Source organism: Apostichopus japonicus, chromosome 22, assembly GCF_037975245.1.
Source record: "Apostichopus japonicus isolate 1M-3 chromosome 22, ASM3797524v1, whole genome shotgun sequence".
Classification (NCBI taxonomy): domain Eukaryota; kingdom Metazoa; phylum Echinodermata; class Holothuroidea; order Aspidochirotida; family Stichopodidae; genus Apostichopus; species Apostichopus japonicus.
Genome location: NC_092582.1, coordinates 24,891,199 through 24,908,524, shown reverse-complemented (window position 1 = coordinate 24,908,524; position 17,326 = coordinate 24,891,199). Strand labels below are relative to the sequence as shown.

General features: G+C 37.0%; 1 protein-coding gene across 1 annotated transcript in view; it reads right to left on the bottom strand.

Moving 5' to 3' along the window:
* Positions 1-17,102, bottom strand: part of LOC139963629 (neuronal calcium sensor 1-like) — a 37,000-nt gene extending 19,898 nt beyond the window's left edge. The window contains exons 1-4 of the mRNA XM_071964631.1: positions 16,861-17,102; positions 10,943-11,235; positions 9,691-9,715; positions 3,470-3,518 (exon numbers count right to left, since the gene is read on the bottom strand). Of these exons, the coding sequence (XP_071820732.1) occupies positions 3,470-3,518; positions 9,691-9,715; positions 10,943-11,006 (138 nt within the window). The 5' untranslated portion in view covers positions 11,007-11,235; positions 16,861-17,102. The remainder of the gene's footprint in view (positions 1-3,469; positions 3,519-9,690; positions 9,716-10,942; positions 11,236-16,860) is intronic.
* Positions 17,103-17,326: the final 224 nt, after the last annotated feature.

Here is a 17,326-nt window from a genome sequence, read left to right as displayed (position 1 = left end):
GTAATTTAAGGATCTACTGTACGCTCCACTTACAGTTTTATCTCCTTTATCTGGATATTCCAGGTAAGGCTTAAAATGCTCAAATTCGACGCTTCATAAAATCCAGAGTTTTTTACCGCTAATATCAACGAAGCTCCTTGATAACCTAAATGGTGTTTGCAAACACTTCATACCTTAAACAAATAGACACACATAGAGTAAAGTGGCAACTGTAATTTCTCTAGATTTGCGAGATGTATTCGTAGTTCTTTGATTTCTGGATCAAAGGAACGAGAGAGGATTTCTGCTGACAGTTTAATGTCGTCTTTCAAAGCCCTTGGAGAGTGTGGTGGGTTATTCTTTCAACTTCTTAATTGCATCGTTAAAACCCGAAGATGCTACCGAGCATAGGAGAGCTGTCGAATCTGTCGAGAAACGGGACGCACGGCTCCGTGGAGGATGTCAGTACGAGATGAGAATAGTCTATCTCATGGAAATTGACTACTTAACAAAAGCAGGGGCAAAAAAACTGGCTTGCTTTGATCAATTTGATGGAAAGCAGGACACATCTCTCTTGTGAAAAAAATCAATTGCTTTCGTAGAGTTACAGTACAGCCTTGATAGAAAATTGCTGGCCAAGCTACAGTATGCACAGGTGTTGATCCATTTACATTACCGTACCTGCGAACAGTTCGTATGTTAAACTGACATTGTAATCAAATATTAAATGAATAAAAGAACACTTCGAAGCGATACCAGCAAATGTTGCACACAATTAAAATACTGTGTACTGTATATGCGATACTTGTTGCTCACACACATGGATAACAAAGAAAATACAGTTTCCATTGCAATATTAGTCCTTAGTTTCAATGAAAGTGGACCGTAATTCAATTAAGGAAATTCCACTTCAAATAAAACTCTACAAACTCTGAAAATCAGATGTTGGTAATTTAGCTTCAATATTAGTACCTAGTTTCCATGAAAGTGGACCGTACTCTATTTCAAGTAAGGAAATTCCACTTCAAGTAATACTCTACAAACTCTGAAAATCAGACATTGGTAATTTAGCTTCAATATTAGTACCTACTGTAGTTTTAATGAAAGTGGACCGTATTTCAATTAAGGAAATTCCACTTCAAGTAAAACTCTACAAACTCTGAAAATCAGACGTTGGTAGTTGAGCTTCAACCAGTCATTCAACATCTTCAGAGACATTCCTATCTAGGCTAGGCTACTGTATTCGGTACATCTACTACATGGAAGTGTGGTAGTACCATATAGGTCAACAGGCTACATTTAGCTCATACCAGTTTATTATTATTATTATTATTTTACCAAATTTAGCGCTCTTTTCATGCTTAAGCATGTTCAAGAGCGCTTTGCAATGACAACACAAAATGACAAAACCCTTAAAATATGATTATGAAGAATAAAATTGACACAGCTTAAATATTAATATCAAAAATATATATGCACGTACAGTATTTACATCTGATCTTCAGGGGAATCACTAAAAACTAACTGGTTTGGATATACGCATGAAAATACATATCAACAAATACTGTAAAACTTGTATAAAATTTCTAATATTTTAGCAAATGTGTGCTAATGGGGCTCTCCATCCTAACAACAGAGGGGTCTACCATATCGGTGCTAATGTGCTGTTAACAGATATCAGAATCACAACAACATGATCATGTGACAGCCAAGTGCTCACATGAATGCAAACAAGTCAGGTTTATTTATGCCGACACGCTAGATCATTGACGCAACAGTTCCAATTAAAAAATACGAAAACAAGGTGCAAAGTAAGGTGCATACAGGAAATTCAGACAAATGTTGTGAAAATAATCTTGTCTTCATTAATTATGAATAAACTTAAAAGGGTGATTAATTCGTGGTTTCCCGATATTACTCACTCCAGTGCTGCTGGTTATTACATGGCAGTTAGTTTAGAGACCCAAGGATCAAGGGAAGCCTTACACTTAGCTCATTTGAGGCCCTACCAGTGTTAGATCTTGGACGAACGATTTAAGTGTTCAGAGGATAACGAGGCAGGGGTGTCAATGCGCTCCTATTCCTGCTCCTGGGACCACCATTTAAAGTCCCCATCCGACCGACAAGAGTATATGCCCCAGCATCTGGCCACTTTCTCAAATACTGAGGTAGGCAAAGGCACCCCATTCGACATCACTGCAGTGCAGAACAACAACTTATGCAATTGCATGGAAGTTTGGAACTTTGTTGGGGTTGCGCTATATGAAATTCAATAAATAATAATAATAAATAATAATAATAAGTCGATAAGAACCATATGACAGGTTCCTCGGTTGATTTCGTTTGCGTTTGGAGAGCGCACCGGTCTTTTCCCCTTGAGAATCTCCCCTTCTGATATATAACAAACCAATTTCCTGGTGAAGTAACCTAAATACAGCTCAAGTATCTTGATTTATGGTCTCTTTACATATCTTAAGGACTCTAAAAGTATCCTTTTGGATTTCCAAAACATTTTTTATTTCTCACTAATTTTCACATCATTTTCACAACCCAAGTATACCATGAATCTAATAACCGTACCAAAATGGTAGATGGTACCCACAATGGCCACAATGTTAATCACAAATATTCTGATATCCGAACCAAAATGCTAGATGGTACCCACAATGTAAAACACGAATATTCTGATATCCGTACTAAAATGCTAGATGGTACCCACAATGGCCACAATGTTAATCACAAATATTCTGATATCCGAACCAAAATGCTAGAGGGTACCAAAAATGTAAAACACGAATATTCTGATATCCGTACTAAAATGCTAGATGGTACCCACAATGGCCACATTGTTAATCACGAATATGCTGATATTACCAAAATGCTAGATGGTTCCCACAATGGCCACATTGTTAATCACAAATATTCTGATACCTGTACCAAATGCTAGATAGTACTGTACCCACAATGGCCACATTGTAAAACGCAAATATTCTGATATCCGTACCAAAATGCTAGGTAGTACCCACGATGGCCACATTGTTAATCACGAATATTCTGATATCCGTACAAAAATGCTAGATGGTACCCACAATGGCCACATTGTTAATCACAAATATTCTGATATCCGTACCAAAATGCTAGATGGTACCCACAATGGCCACATTATAATCACGAATAATGCAAAAAACTGTACTCATTGAAAACCTTGGACCGGATATCTTGTAATACTTAACCATACAGCACAGTTGTATGATAAAAGCAAATTTTACGTTAAATTTTGCTACAAAATAAACTAAAACTGTTAGCAAACTTGCTTATCCACTAGAGAGCCTGTGTAAGAGAATGTGTAAAAGTAAGTTGGCCTGACGTAACGTCAGGCCAACTTACTTTTTACACATTAAATTTTGCTACATTATATAAGTTATTCCCTACCGTACCTACTGTAGCTTACAGATCGATTTATTAAATCATTTTAACCGCGTCTTCTTACCTCTTTCTTTAGGGCACCACTTGGACAATCTTTCATGAAATCTCTGTGCCTGGAAATTAAAAAAAAAGAAAATGAGACAACAACAAAAAAACTATAAATGATCAATTTACAAACACGCAATGAAAGAATAATCTGAAAGGGGGAGTAGAAAAGATTTAGGGCACCACTTGGACAATCTTTCATGAAATTTCTGTGCTTGGAATTAGGTAAAAAATAGGTAAAATAAAATTAACGAATGAATACTCTGAAAGGGTCAGTAGCAATTTTTCTGGAAAGATCTTCTTGGAATTGATGACTTTATTCAGAAGTACAGTAGTCAGAATTAAGTACAACTGTACAAGACTGGAGGTACAATCATACTTAAATGGTTTACTATATACCTTGAGTGATGTTAAATATTGCCTGCATGCAGGCTACAGCATGTACAGTAGTATATACAGTACTGTATATTGCTAACTGTGTTACAATGTCGTAATATTATACAACTCAGACAACATCTGAAACACAATCACACCAAACACTTTCACAGAGGCCAGATCAATGGAATGAGGGAACGTTAAGTATGCAAGTACTGAGGAAAAAGAATTTATACAACATATATATGCTAAAATGGAAGGATTCCTACAGTAGTTACTCTCTGCTAACACAGTTAGATCTCTCTACGATATAGCTAGCCATTTTGGGAGACTTGATTTGAGATCACCTCTTAAGGTGATTTACAGACCATTTAACACTCCAAACTGGCTGTTCACTACATACATTGGTCTCTGTGACCACTAAATCTATTGACCATTGTGTTCCGGTTTGACTTTAAATTTGCATAATCTAAGGATCATGTTTTACAAAGTTTCATGAAAGATACATCATTTAAAACATTCACATAGGGTAAGAACTGACAAACTATGGACAGGCAGAAATAAATACCGCTACCAGTAGATTTCCATCGTGACCAGACAAACTGAAACATACTGTAGATACAGTAGCAGGTAGTGTTATACTCTATGCTGCTCACAACACAAGACAAACTGAAACATAGATACCAGGTGGGGTTATACTGTTCGCTGCTCACAACATGTGGTACGAGCAAACTGAAACATAGATACCAGGTAGTGTTATATTGTACACTGCTCACAACATGTGCTACGAGCATACTGAAACATAGATACCAGGTAGTAATATACTGTAAGCTGCTCATAGATACTAGGTAGTGTTATACTGTACGCTGCTCACAACATGTGGTACGCGCAACTGAAACATAGTTACCAGGTAGTGTTATACTGTACGCTGCTCACATGGGGTATGAGTATACTGAAACATAGCTCTACCAGGTAGTGTTATATTGTACACTGTTCACAACACAAGACAAACTGAAACATAGATACTAGGTAGTGTTATACTGTACGCTGCTCACAACATGTGGTACGAGCAAACTGAAACATAGATACTAGGTAGTGTTATACTGTACGCTGCTCACAACATGTGCTATGAGCAAACTGAAACATAGATACCATGCAGTGTTATACTGTACGCTGCTCACAACATGTGTTACGAGCAGAAGGAACACTTGTGATTCCTTTCGGTTCCTTTGGTTTATTTTCCAATGTACAATTTAACTGTATGTGCTTATGTTTGTAAAATTGAGTTGACTTTAGAACCAGCTTACAGACTTTTTGTTCTACAAACTGTACATATCAGCAAGGTAAATGTCGACACGTACATTAATTTAAAACAGACTAACTGACTATATTTGTACATAGCTAAGAGACAGAACAGCAACATGAGAATTGGAGCAACAGACATTGAGAAATAAAACCAGCACAGTTCCATCTTCTGTACAGTACACAGTAATTCTACAGAAAATCGAAAACGACCAATAAGAACCAATATTGTATAGAAGACTTTATTACCATACTGGGACAGCTGGCAACCATAAGGCACCTTGGAGTTTACACATTTTTACTGGTATCAAGCATTGTTTATTAACTCTAAGTGGAGTTCAAATTACTCCTATTTTAACTTTGACTAAATTTTGCTAGGCGTATATATATCAATGTAAATACACTTCAATTCAATGAAATCGCTTACAGCTGTGAGGTCTACGCAGAACATGTACTACTTTCTGATTGTGTGCGATTATCTAATAGTAGTGAGAGTAACCTAAAGGGTTAGGTAAGAATTGTCCAAAGTCATTTTCGACTTTATGAAAGAGATAAACACTTTTGAAACGAGAAGGTGACTTTGGTAAGATAGATTACATGGGTAATACAGGCCCAGCACTGACACTGGCATTAATAAAAAGAAGAAAAACTTGCAATTTACAAAGCAGTCTTCCAAGGTTTATATTGAAGAACAGATGTCTGCATTGATCTTGCCAATTCTCAACTCATCTCATTTCAAACTACAGTAATCCCATTATAAAGAAGACACACAAAAATCGTTTACACACCGGAGCTGTTGTAATTATGAAACCTTTGTTGCGGTCTCAGTACTGTCATATGTAGCTCTGCATCATACAGTAGCCATCTATTTTTAACTTTAGACCTACAGCAACAGTCACTTGAAAAGATAACTTTCATTTTCCACAGAAAATTTAAGAAAGGAATGCCTGAGTTTTTGTTTGCTCAAAGAGAAACTTACTAGAAACATAACATACTGAAATGTGTCTGAAAGGAAGTTTATTGGATTTTGCATAATTAGTGATTCAACATTTCTACCATTCAAGCCCAGAACATATTGTTGAAGCTGAATAAGTCAAAGAGAATCATGGAGAAACTAATTATAATAAACAATTTGAATTTAGGAACAATAAAGCACTGTGCTGCACGGAAAATAATGCCGCTAACATATTTCACATAGATCTATCTGTGGGCACTGGTGGGCATTCAGAATACTGGAAAAACAAATCCACTAGCCTACTGTAGATTCTGTATGCAGAAATCTTCTGACTACAATTCAGGCTACCTGCTGGCTACAATTCAGGCTATCTGTGGGCTACATTTGGCTACAATTTGGTCTACAGTATCTGCAGGCTACAGTTGGGGCTATCTGCTGGCTACAATTCAGGCTATCTGTAGAATACAATAGGGGCAACATGCTGGCTACAACTCAGGTTATCTGCTGGCTACAATTCAGACTATTTGCTGGCTACAATTCAGGCTATCAGTGGGCTACATGATGGCTACAATTTGGGATATCTGCTGGCTTCAATTGGGGCTGTCTGCTGGCCACAATTCAGGCTATCTATAGGCTACAATTCGGGCTATCTGATGGCTACAATTCAGGCTACTGTATCTACTGGCTACATGCTGGCTACAACTCAGATTATCTGCTGGCTACAATTCAGACTATTCGCTGGCTACAATTCAGGCTATCAGTAGGCTACATGCTGGCTACAATTTGGGATATCTGCTGGCTTCAATTCGGGCTGTCTGCTGGCCACAATTCAGGCTATCTTTGGGCAACAATTTGGGCTATATGCTGGCTACAATTGGGGCTGTCTGCTGGCCACAATTCAGGCTATCTTTGGGCTACAATATGGGCTATATGCTGGCTACAATTGGGGCTGTCTGCTGGCCACAATTCAGGCTATCTTTGGGCTACAATTTGGGCTATATGCTGGCTACAATTGGGGCTGTCTGCTGGCCACAATTCAGGCTATCTGTGGGCTACAATTTGGGCTATATGCTGGCTACAATTGGGGCTGTCTGCTGGCCACAATTCAGGCTATCTGTGGGCTACAATTTGGGCTATATGCTGGCTACAATTGGGGCTGTCTGCTGGCCACAATTCAGGCTATCTGTGGGCTACAATTTGGGCTATACTGTATGCTGGCTACAATTAGGGCTGTCTGCTGGCTACAATTCAGACTACCTTTGGGCTACAATTGGGGCTATCTGCTGGCTATCTGCTGGCTATCTGCTGGCTACATGCAACTGGAGTTTGCTGTCTGCCAGTGGAAAAGAAAGGCACTTGCATTTGTCTGCCAGTATACATTAAGAACATCAACACATGATAAGTCAATTACCAATCGTCAGTCAAAGATTTGCGTATCTGACATACTGTACAGTAAGGTTTGCATTGATACAGTTTATTATATTATTAATCAGCAAATATTTATTGGTCTATTTCCATTGAGCTTGTACAGAAACTGATATATGTTGTTAATTTTTATGTATTAAATGCCAATGAAACTTGATTTAGACAGTGGATTGTTTAAGCACTAGCAAGATTTAACAAGTGACTAACATTTTAAAATTCTAGGCCTGTGTTTATGTGCACACTATATGTCCATACAATACTGTGGGTATGCAACAACAGCCAGTGGTGTGCACATGCACCAGACAGTGTACAGTAGATAGTACAAAGGATTTGTGATTATTGTAAACTGTGCAACTATTCAAGATACTGGATACCAGCAAGATGATAGAAAGTGTACGATAACTATTGGGGTTTCGGAGAAGGGGGGGGGGGAGAGAATGGTGAGCGCTTAGTACTCAACACTCTCAATACACATCCTTTGTCCACAATGGAGGAGTCCATGTACAGTTTTGTAAAATATTTAGCTACATATGGGCAATGCCACAGTATTTTGGAAAGGATGTTTTGACTAATAATACCAAATTTCACCACATTTTCATTAATTCCATCAAACAAAAGTCATCATTGTAATTTACTTTGAATAACAGCTTCAAATTGCCACATCTTTGTAGATCTATATTACCTTTTCAGGTTTTTAATTATGAAAATTTATGAGCTTGGTAACACACGGACGGTAAAACGGACAAGCAGTTTCACCTTAATGGTGTTTTTCTATTAACTCTTGTGAAGTAAAATAAGGTTATTTTATTTGAAACTTGATCAATGCAATAAGAAAAAAAGAATATAGAGCTAGCATAACTCATTATATTCAAGAAAATGTTTTACTTGAAGATAAGTAACAGCTACTCGATGCTACTGTAAATGATATTTTCAAAAAGAGACACCCACAAAATTCCATGCAAAAAGTAGACATACAGTAGAAGTACCCACCAGCCCAAACTCAACCGTTTAAATTTTGTGCAATATTTGAACAAGTACACTAAGAGTCTTAAAAATATGTTAGATACATATTACAATAATCACACTAAAAAAAAGCCCCAACCAAACACCAAGCAATGCACAGTTTAGCAATGTTGAAACTATATTTAATCACTCTGTATACATGCAGAACTTTGTAAGTTGTTCTTTCAAGCTTGAACACAATTGTTGCTAAATTTGATGAATATAAAAATAATCCTTCCGTTAGTTTAATAAATTTTTAAATAAGCAAAGAGGAACTGTCTTAATAAGTCCACATTGTACATCTACTTGTGATATGCTTTAAAAAAAAACTTTCATAACATTTTAACATGTTTCAGTTATAAACCCCCTTCCTCCCGCCTGCCCCCCCCCCCCCTCCAAAATAAAATAAATTTGGGTAACGGAAGGACATTTTCAAGGGCTGATTTATTTATATATTCTGAAGTGATACAAATCAAGGAAAATAAAAAAAAAATTTGCAATCAGTATTTCACGACCTAAACTCTCACCTAACAGGAACTGAGGCCATTTGTAAACATATTTGTTATATATGTTTTAATAAAAGATTTACTTGATTACTCTCCTTTCACAATAAATCACATTTCTGTGATGTTAATTTGTTAATTACTTATAATCCTAATTATGGAACCAAATGATTAAAAAAATTAAGTCAGAAATTAAGTTTTAAAAGTGTAGACTTTCAAGTCACAAAAGTGTTCATTTGATAGAAACTGGTTTAGTTGCTTGTATTTAACTGTTATGGTGCTACTGTACATGTCCACTTTGGTGTGGAACTGCCCATACTAAAGAGAACATTACTGTATATGGTACTCTACTGTACCTACTGTACTACAGGACATTACTGTGTACAGAACCTGAGGTATAAAATGCAAGAGTGTAAGTGCACTGACGGTCTGAGACAAATTCAGGCAACTACTGTACTGTAAATATTTGGTAATATATATACTTGTAAATAACACAAGTGTTCAAGCATACAGTCATAAACTGTACTGTACTCTCCACAAAATTGTCTAAGATAAAAATATGAATACAAACTCCACAACAATAAATTTAGAAAACAATAATATTCTGTTCTTGTGTATGGCAAGAAAACCTTCCAAAGCAAACAGAATCAAGTAGTTTAAGGCATGAGCTCCACTTACCATTGCTGCAATTCCTTTTTATCAACTGCAAAAGAAAGAAAGGAAACATTATAATAACAGTATTAATAAAACTGTACATTAGACATGTATGTAAGTATACAGTTTACAATCCATGTATAGTAAACTGCCACATCACAGTAAACTGCCATATCAAGTACAGTAAACTGCCACATCACATACAGTAAACAGTCATGTGCCTATATGTACAGCAAATAGCCATGTGGTTATTAACATCACATACAGTTAACAGCAATGTGGATGTTTACATCACATACTGTACTGTACAGTCAACAGCCATGTGGCTGTTTACACCACATACAGTAAACAGCCAAGTGGCTGTTTACACCACAGTTAACAGCCATGTGGCTGTTTACACCACATACAGTTAACAGCCATGTGGCTGTTTACACCACAGTTAACAGCCATGTGGATGTTCACATTACATACAGTAAACAGCCAAGTGGCCATGTGGCTGTTTACACCACAGTTAACAGCCATGTGGCTGTTTACACCACATACAGTTAACAGCCATGTGGATGTTTACATCACATACAGTAAACAGCCATGTGGCTGTTTACACCACAGTTAACAGCATGTGGATGTTTACATCACATACAGTTAACAGCCATGTGGCTGTTTACACCACAGTTAACAGCCATGTGGCTGTTTACACCACATACAGTTAACAGCCATGTGGCTGTTTACACCACATACTGTACAGTTAATAGCCATGTGGCTGCTTAAATCAGAAACAGTAACAGTCACATCACATACTGTAATTATCACATACAGCAATACTTACAGTAGGTACAGTACTGTAGTGAGATTCCACTGATACACCAAACAGGCATTTTCAACTTCATTAACTAAACTTAAAATTCCCTTTAATTTTACTAACACTTTGTATATCAGTCAATTTACCATGCCACATAACATACTTACACACACATATACTGTATGGTAGTTACAGAGCAGTAGTACCAAACCAAATTTCCCAAATCAACTGTACTTTTGTTTTAAAAAAGTGCCACAAATCACAGCCTTCACCAAAATTCAACATGCCATTTTGATGTAACATGTCAGGTATGCGATTCAATGTCGTCCTCTAAAGTCTCAATGCAAAGCAATGTATCATAATTTACCTGCTGATGGCAACCAGATCAAACACATCCCCCTCCAGCCCTACCCTCCTCCAGCCCCACCCACATTCATCTCTTAATCAAAGAGTGACACCAAATTATCAATTACTTACAATAAGTACAGTCTTGGAGGTCTTTCACGTCCGACGCTGACAGTTTACTGGAGTTTTTACCCATGATTTAGTTCAGAATATAGTTCAAGGCTGGGCTGGGCTCAGCCTTACATTCTCACAGTCTGGAAGATTCTCCCGGCTTACAAGAATTCCTGTTGATATCACTGTCTCTATTACTACTCTTTGACTCAAGTAGGTTCTCGATCTTTGCTGATAGCAACACCAAAATATGACTTGGCACAATATTAAGGCCTGGGAGCAGTAAACTAACAGATTATAAAGTGTGCGGAAATCTGCAGGGATAAAAACAAAGTGAGGAAAAACTAAAGTACAATTAAAAATTCATACTAAAATTATAGATAAATTCAATGTTTGAAGAGTCATTATTATGAACTTTCCACAACATGTTTACAGTAATATATATGTGAATCATACTCTGTATGTTAAACATCCGAGCTTGTTGAAAAATGTTACTAAGACAGCCCGAGATAATCTGGACGACAAATAAAATTAATAACGACTAAACCACAAAGGTTTCTGCATTACGAGTCCTTTCTTAATTATCAGAGAGGAATATGTTTCTATTTGCCAAAACCATTTATTCACTTGTCACTAATGATGCTATATTATAGTCTAGAGCTGAAATTGTAGTTAGATACTGTAGTACAACATGTAACATGACAACTTTCCAACTTCTGCTACACATTTACATTCTGCTACGAAACACACAAGTGCTGGAAAAATAATATTTCTGTGCAAAGCAAACTTTATCTCCTAAAAGACTGAGTTGAGCAACCTAAAACATGTCGCAGATTCATTGAAATGCTGGCTGTACCCATGTTGTCCCAAACAATTCCCATACAGCAGCTTTAGTAATGACGTTACTTTGGATAGAAAGTTAGCTTGTCTTCTGGGCAAAAGCTTTATAAGCTTGGGAAAGTAACCTCAATGAACATCTGAGCTGTGCCTCGTATGTACTGTATAAGTGTTGCGACAGCATATATTTCTTCCAAATCTTTGTTTGACATTATCATTGCAATATTGATTTCGGACTTGTTTTTCGTTTCAAAACCAAATTTTATCCTAACATAACAAAATCGCTGATACAATACTTCATACAGTACCGCTTTTAAGTAAATTGGAAGAGATTAGCGCGATTCAGCGCAAAACGCAGCTTAACTGTACTTAACCGCGCTCCATATAAAGGAACGCGATTTCCCCGCGTTCCAAACAAAGGAACGCGAATTCCCCTCGCTCGCTATTCACCACCGACACAATGGGAGTGAACCGATCGATACAACGCTATTCATAGCGTGGAGGTAGTGTAAACCTATCGCTTGTAACCAACACCCGTTATAAACATCACAATTTTAAACGAAGTTTACCAACTTTGACGGAAAGAAAGTTTTAATCGAGAATAGTTTCGTGTTGAAGGGCAAAACCTTTTAATACGTGTTTATTTTATTCCCCGATATGTTCTGGTAACCAGAAGTAATAAAAAGCAAGAAGGAAACTTCGTGTCTTACCCTTTCGCCGTAATATTAACGGACCATTTTTTGTAGTAACATTAGGCCTCGCGTTTTGTGTTGAGTTTAGGCACATTAGGCCTGTGTACGAGTACGAAGTTCACGACTTCGACTGAAAGTTTTAAACGAGAATAGTTTCGTGTTGAAGGGCAAAACCTTTTTTATACGTTTTTATTTTATTCCCCAATATGTTATGGTTACCAGAAGTAATAAAAAGCAAGAAGGAAACTTCGTGCCTTATCCTTTCGGGGTAACATATCATTTTAAGTAGTAACATTAGGCCCCGCGTTTTGTGTGAACTTTAGGCACATTAGGCCAGGAAACGTTGCACTGATTTTATTTTATTTTTTATAGAGTTCTGTTCATAGGCTTACGAATGCGAAGGTTGTCACTAACTGAAAGGAGTTGTAAAGAGAATAATTGTAGTTATATCCTGGAAACCAAAATGAAAAAGAATTCTAAGCACAAATGCTTGTTTTAAAAAAAAGCAAATTATTATAAAATAAGAATAATCATGCAACATTGTTAAAGCTTAGAAATGCAAACTAAAAAGAAACAAACAGTCTGTATTTTCTGTAAATCTTTTAAAAATTCTAAAAGAAAATTTAGGCACACATTAGGCTAGGAAGCTTTGCACTCACAAAGCAAATAAATTAATACTATAAAAGAAAACAGTACAACAGTGTCACACTTAGAGAAGCAAACTAAAAGCAACACACTGTCTATTAGACTAGGAAACATTGCACTTACAAAGGCAACAACATTGAAAAATACAATAAGTAAAATATTAAAATTACCATGCAAGGGATCAAAATTAACATGTAGTTCTTTTTGACTACAGCCTTCAAAGGTTTCACATCAAGAATAACTTAAATATATGATGACAAAAAAAAAAGGAAAATGGAATATACCCAAAAATACTGTACTTCAAGATTTGACTGCCATTGCTAAGTATCTCTTAGCATTTCTGTTGGCTGTGTCCATCTTTTTAACGAACTGTCCCCAAACTCTTTTCTGAATGTGAAGTGGTACATGAAACTGCTCCATAATACACTTCCTAATTGCAAATACCCTATCCTTATTAAGTGCATTTTTCTTAATCCCATTAACATTACAATTTAAAAGCTCATACGGTGTGAATATTTTACGCATTAAATATCTGGCAAGACCACATGGATCTCCCTGTTCAGAAAGAGACGACAGCACAACTTCAGGTCTTATTTCTGTTATGACGGAGGATAAGTTTACTTTAAATAGTTGGCAACATTTTGAAGAAATAATAAAGTGTTACTAAGCGTTTCTTGTGTGAATTTTTTATATAAATTACCATTGGTTCCAGCAGAATGAAAAGAAAAAAGAACTTCCACCCAACAAATTTGAAGCAGGGCCGGTTAAATTCAAAACATGTTTCTCGTCCGCGCAATTGATGGGCCTCCTTTTTTCCTGATTCCCGAGTTTCTTTTCGGATTACAAGAAATCTAAACTATCCTTAAAAATTATTTTGTAAAGGTTGGAACATATTCCAAACTAGTAGCAGCGCATGAAAAGAAGAAAAATGGCCGCCCGTTTTTTCAGATCTCAGTACGAGAAACATGTATTTTATATGGATACTATAGAACAGCTTTTGTTCCCTAGCTGTATGTCGATTTTTTATAAAACCTTCATGAAAATTAACAGACTTGTTTGAAAATGGATTTTGCAGCTCAGTCGACAATTTAAGAAATGCTTACCGTTAAATACTGGCGTCAAGCAATACATTTCGAATTTATTCCAATAAAGATCCGCAAAGGATAAAAATGATGATTAGAGCTTACTAAAGAGAAATAGAAACTGCATGTACATGGTCATTTTAAGTATCCAAGTACTAAAGAGATCGAGTTCACCGAAACATCCCTTTTCCCTATGGCCTGAGGAAAACCGTCTTTTATAAATTATAGTAGGCCTACCATACAGTACTTTACATTTGAAACAAAAGTTACTTCTACAACACACATAATTTTTGTGTGTCGCAATAGTTTAAGTTTTAACCGCGCAGTACACTACCATTCATAATTTGCATATTACACCAAAAGTTATAACTTGGCGTCCAGATGGCGGGAAAATGTACAATCATGTACAATTTGTTGTGTCGTTGCCATGGTGCAATGAACTTGGGCAAGTTGCCAAGTTCGAATGTCGATGACCTACTTATGTTCCGTGACCAATGTCAATGAGAATTCTGTGTGTAAAAACTCGGGTTTTCCACGTGCAATATATATAGAAGTTTTACGTAAGCGGAACGAATTCGGGGCGGCTCGTTGATTGTGAGGAAGCACTTATCTAATCATCAATTTTTTTGAAAAATATCGTACGTTTTTTAGAAAATGTACAATCATGTACAATTTGTTGTGTTGTTCCCATGGTGCAATGAACTTGGGCAAGTTGCCAAGTTCGAATGTCGATGACCTACTTATGTTCCGTGACCAATGTCAATGGGAATTCTGTGTGTAAAAACTCAGGTTTTCCACGTGCAATATATATAGAAGTTATACGTAAGCGGAGCGAATTCGGGGCGGCTCGTTGATTGTCAGGAAGCACTTATCTAATCATCAATTTTTGTGAAAAATATCGTACTTTTTTTCAGAAAATATTTTTGACTAGTAATTGGAAACTCAATGTATCAAGAAGTACTGGGGGTAGACCTTATCATTGCATTTTGAGGGAAGTCAGATCTTCAAGTGCAATATATTGTTTTTTCATTTAAGGTTATCGTGGTTTTCTTGCCAGGTGTATACGGCGTAACTTTTGATGTAGGCTTAGAGGTAGGATCGGCCGATGCAAACTAAATGAGAACGTGCAAAAACGTTTGAAGTGTTGTTTTGAACAGTACCCGTGAAGCTGTATACTTTGAGAATTCCAAGGGCAGTGACAACGTGCAATGTCACAGTGCGGTATACAACTGAGTACCAACTCAGTTCCGTAATGTAACATGTGCGCGAATCGCCCGTATTACTTGCAAGAACATTATACTGTACTGTTCTAGCCACGAGAAATGATCAATTCGGCTTTCACTTAATCTGCAATTTTTATTGTTCGCAGCAATCGCGGGAATTCTGTTTGCTAACGTTTCACTCATCAAACCAACTGTTTTGCTCCCACTTGAACATTTGTATTGTACGTTGAATTTAAACAGTATAAGATACGTGCTTATACACTATCCCTTCCCTTGGCCGAGTATAAACCCTCGGTCTTCTTTCTACCGGCGAAGATCGATATTCTTTTGTTACCGGATTGGAAGGAATTAAGTAGGATTACAGCCATTGACCGTCTGACGGTAACAATGAACTTCACACTTTTAGCTGGCATGAATAGAATTAGGGAAGCCTTCCGACGGAATCTGCGCTCTGATAAACAGTTCCCCGCAATTAACTGCATTTAAATGCGGGTTTTAACAAAAGATAGAGCGCGGTTTAAACGCACAGAGCGCGATTAAGAGCGCGGTTTTCTCATTTACTTAAAAGCGGTACTGTACTTGCTGAAGTTTTAGGTGTTGTGTGAGCCCATCAAAGTCTGCCATACTTGTTTGTATGATATGAGTAAGATGAGACATGTATAGGCTCATTGTAACAGGCAGCTGCTACACTTAAGTTATAAGTGCATGACTACAAAGCTGTCTAAGTTGATATAACCCTGTACATGCAGATTTACTCAAGAAATAAGTTAAGAATAACTGACGAAAACAAAAAGACTTTGTTCAGTCTTACTAAACAGATGACTGGACATAAAGAAGCTTAAAGGCCTACTGTATAAAGGCCATGAGCCTAGTAAAACTGAGTCACTCTGCACTCAAATGTATAATGAACAGGTACCCTGGAGCAAGGTTTGGGGCAGTTTTGATCACTACCATCAAACTTTCAAAGGATGGCCTTACCCTTCAGTATGAACAAAATAATATAACACTAAGCCTTAACATTGCTAAAGCACCATAGTCAGTGGGCCTACTTAAAATAACATTGGCGGAAATGCATATTTTTTCATCACCACTGGCAGTGGCATGACAGTAATTCAGTACTTACAGTAAGTAACTGAGGCTATACCTGCTTGGCATGGCCTATTATCAACCTTTGGTTCATGCTGACTGTAGAATAAAAATGATTTAGCTTAGGCCATAGGTAGCTTAGGCCTAGTCTATAACAAGTATAACACTGTCCTACCTTATACTGTCTTGCTGTACATAATCATTGCAGGAACACTATGTCAGTATGTGTAGGCTACGCACATATCTCTGGGAGTTAGGCTAGCACAATTAAGTTACCCTACAGACTACAATGCAAGGAATGTCTCAGGTTACCAGTGATCTCTTCGTAACAACGACATGACAATAATAGTCAAAGGCAGTTCGAAGTAACTTACAGTTGAAAAGGCGGATCCATGAAAATACAAGCAACGAACGATCTATAGATTTAAGGTATCCATTTGCTGACCATTTATCGCTCTGATTTGACAGGTATCAGAAAGGGTAAGAAACTCATCAAAAGCAAATGTGAAATATAACTGTGTATCGTTGCCAAGCGAAGTGTGAATCATATAGCATAAGTAATGTAAAGTGTTGCCTTGAGTTATGTGTAGTCTACAGCACGTAGGTCGAGCACGTAATAACTGCCTGTTTCAGAGTGGTGGCGTACTGACCCTTTTGTTATTTTCGCCCAGTAGGGGTATAAATAATAGACTTGTGTCAAGTCGATTTAAAATGATCATTTGAAAAGATAATACACTGAAACTGCCGACTCAGAACTGAACTGAAATTTATATAAGCCAAATCTTTAATATGCGATCACCGAAAACCAAATCTGGATACTTGAAAAAGAATGTACGTGGA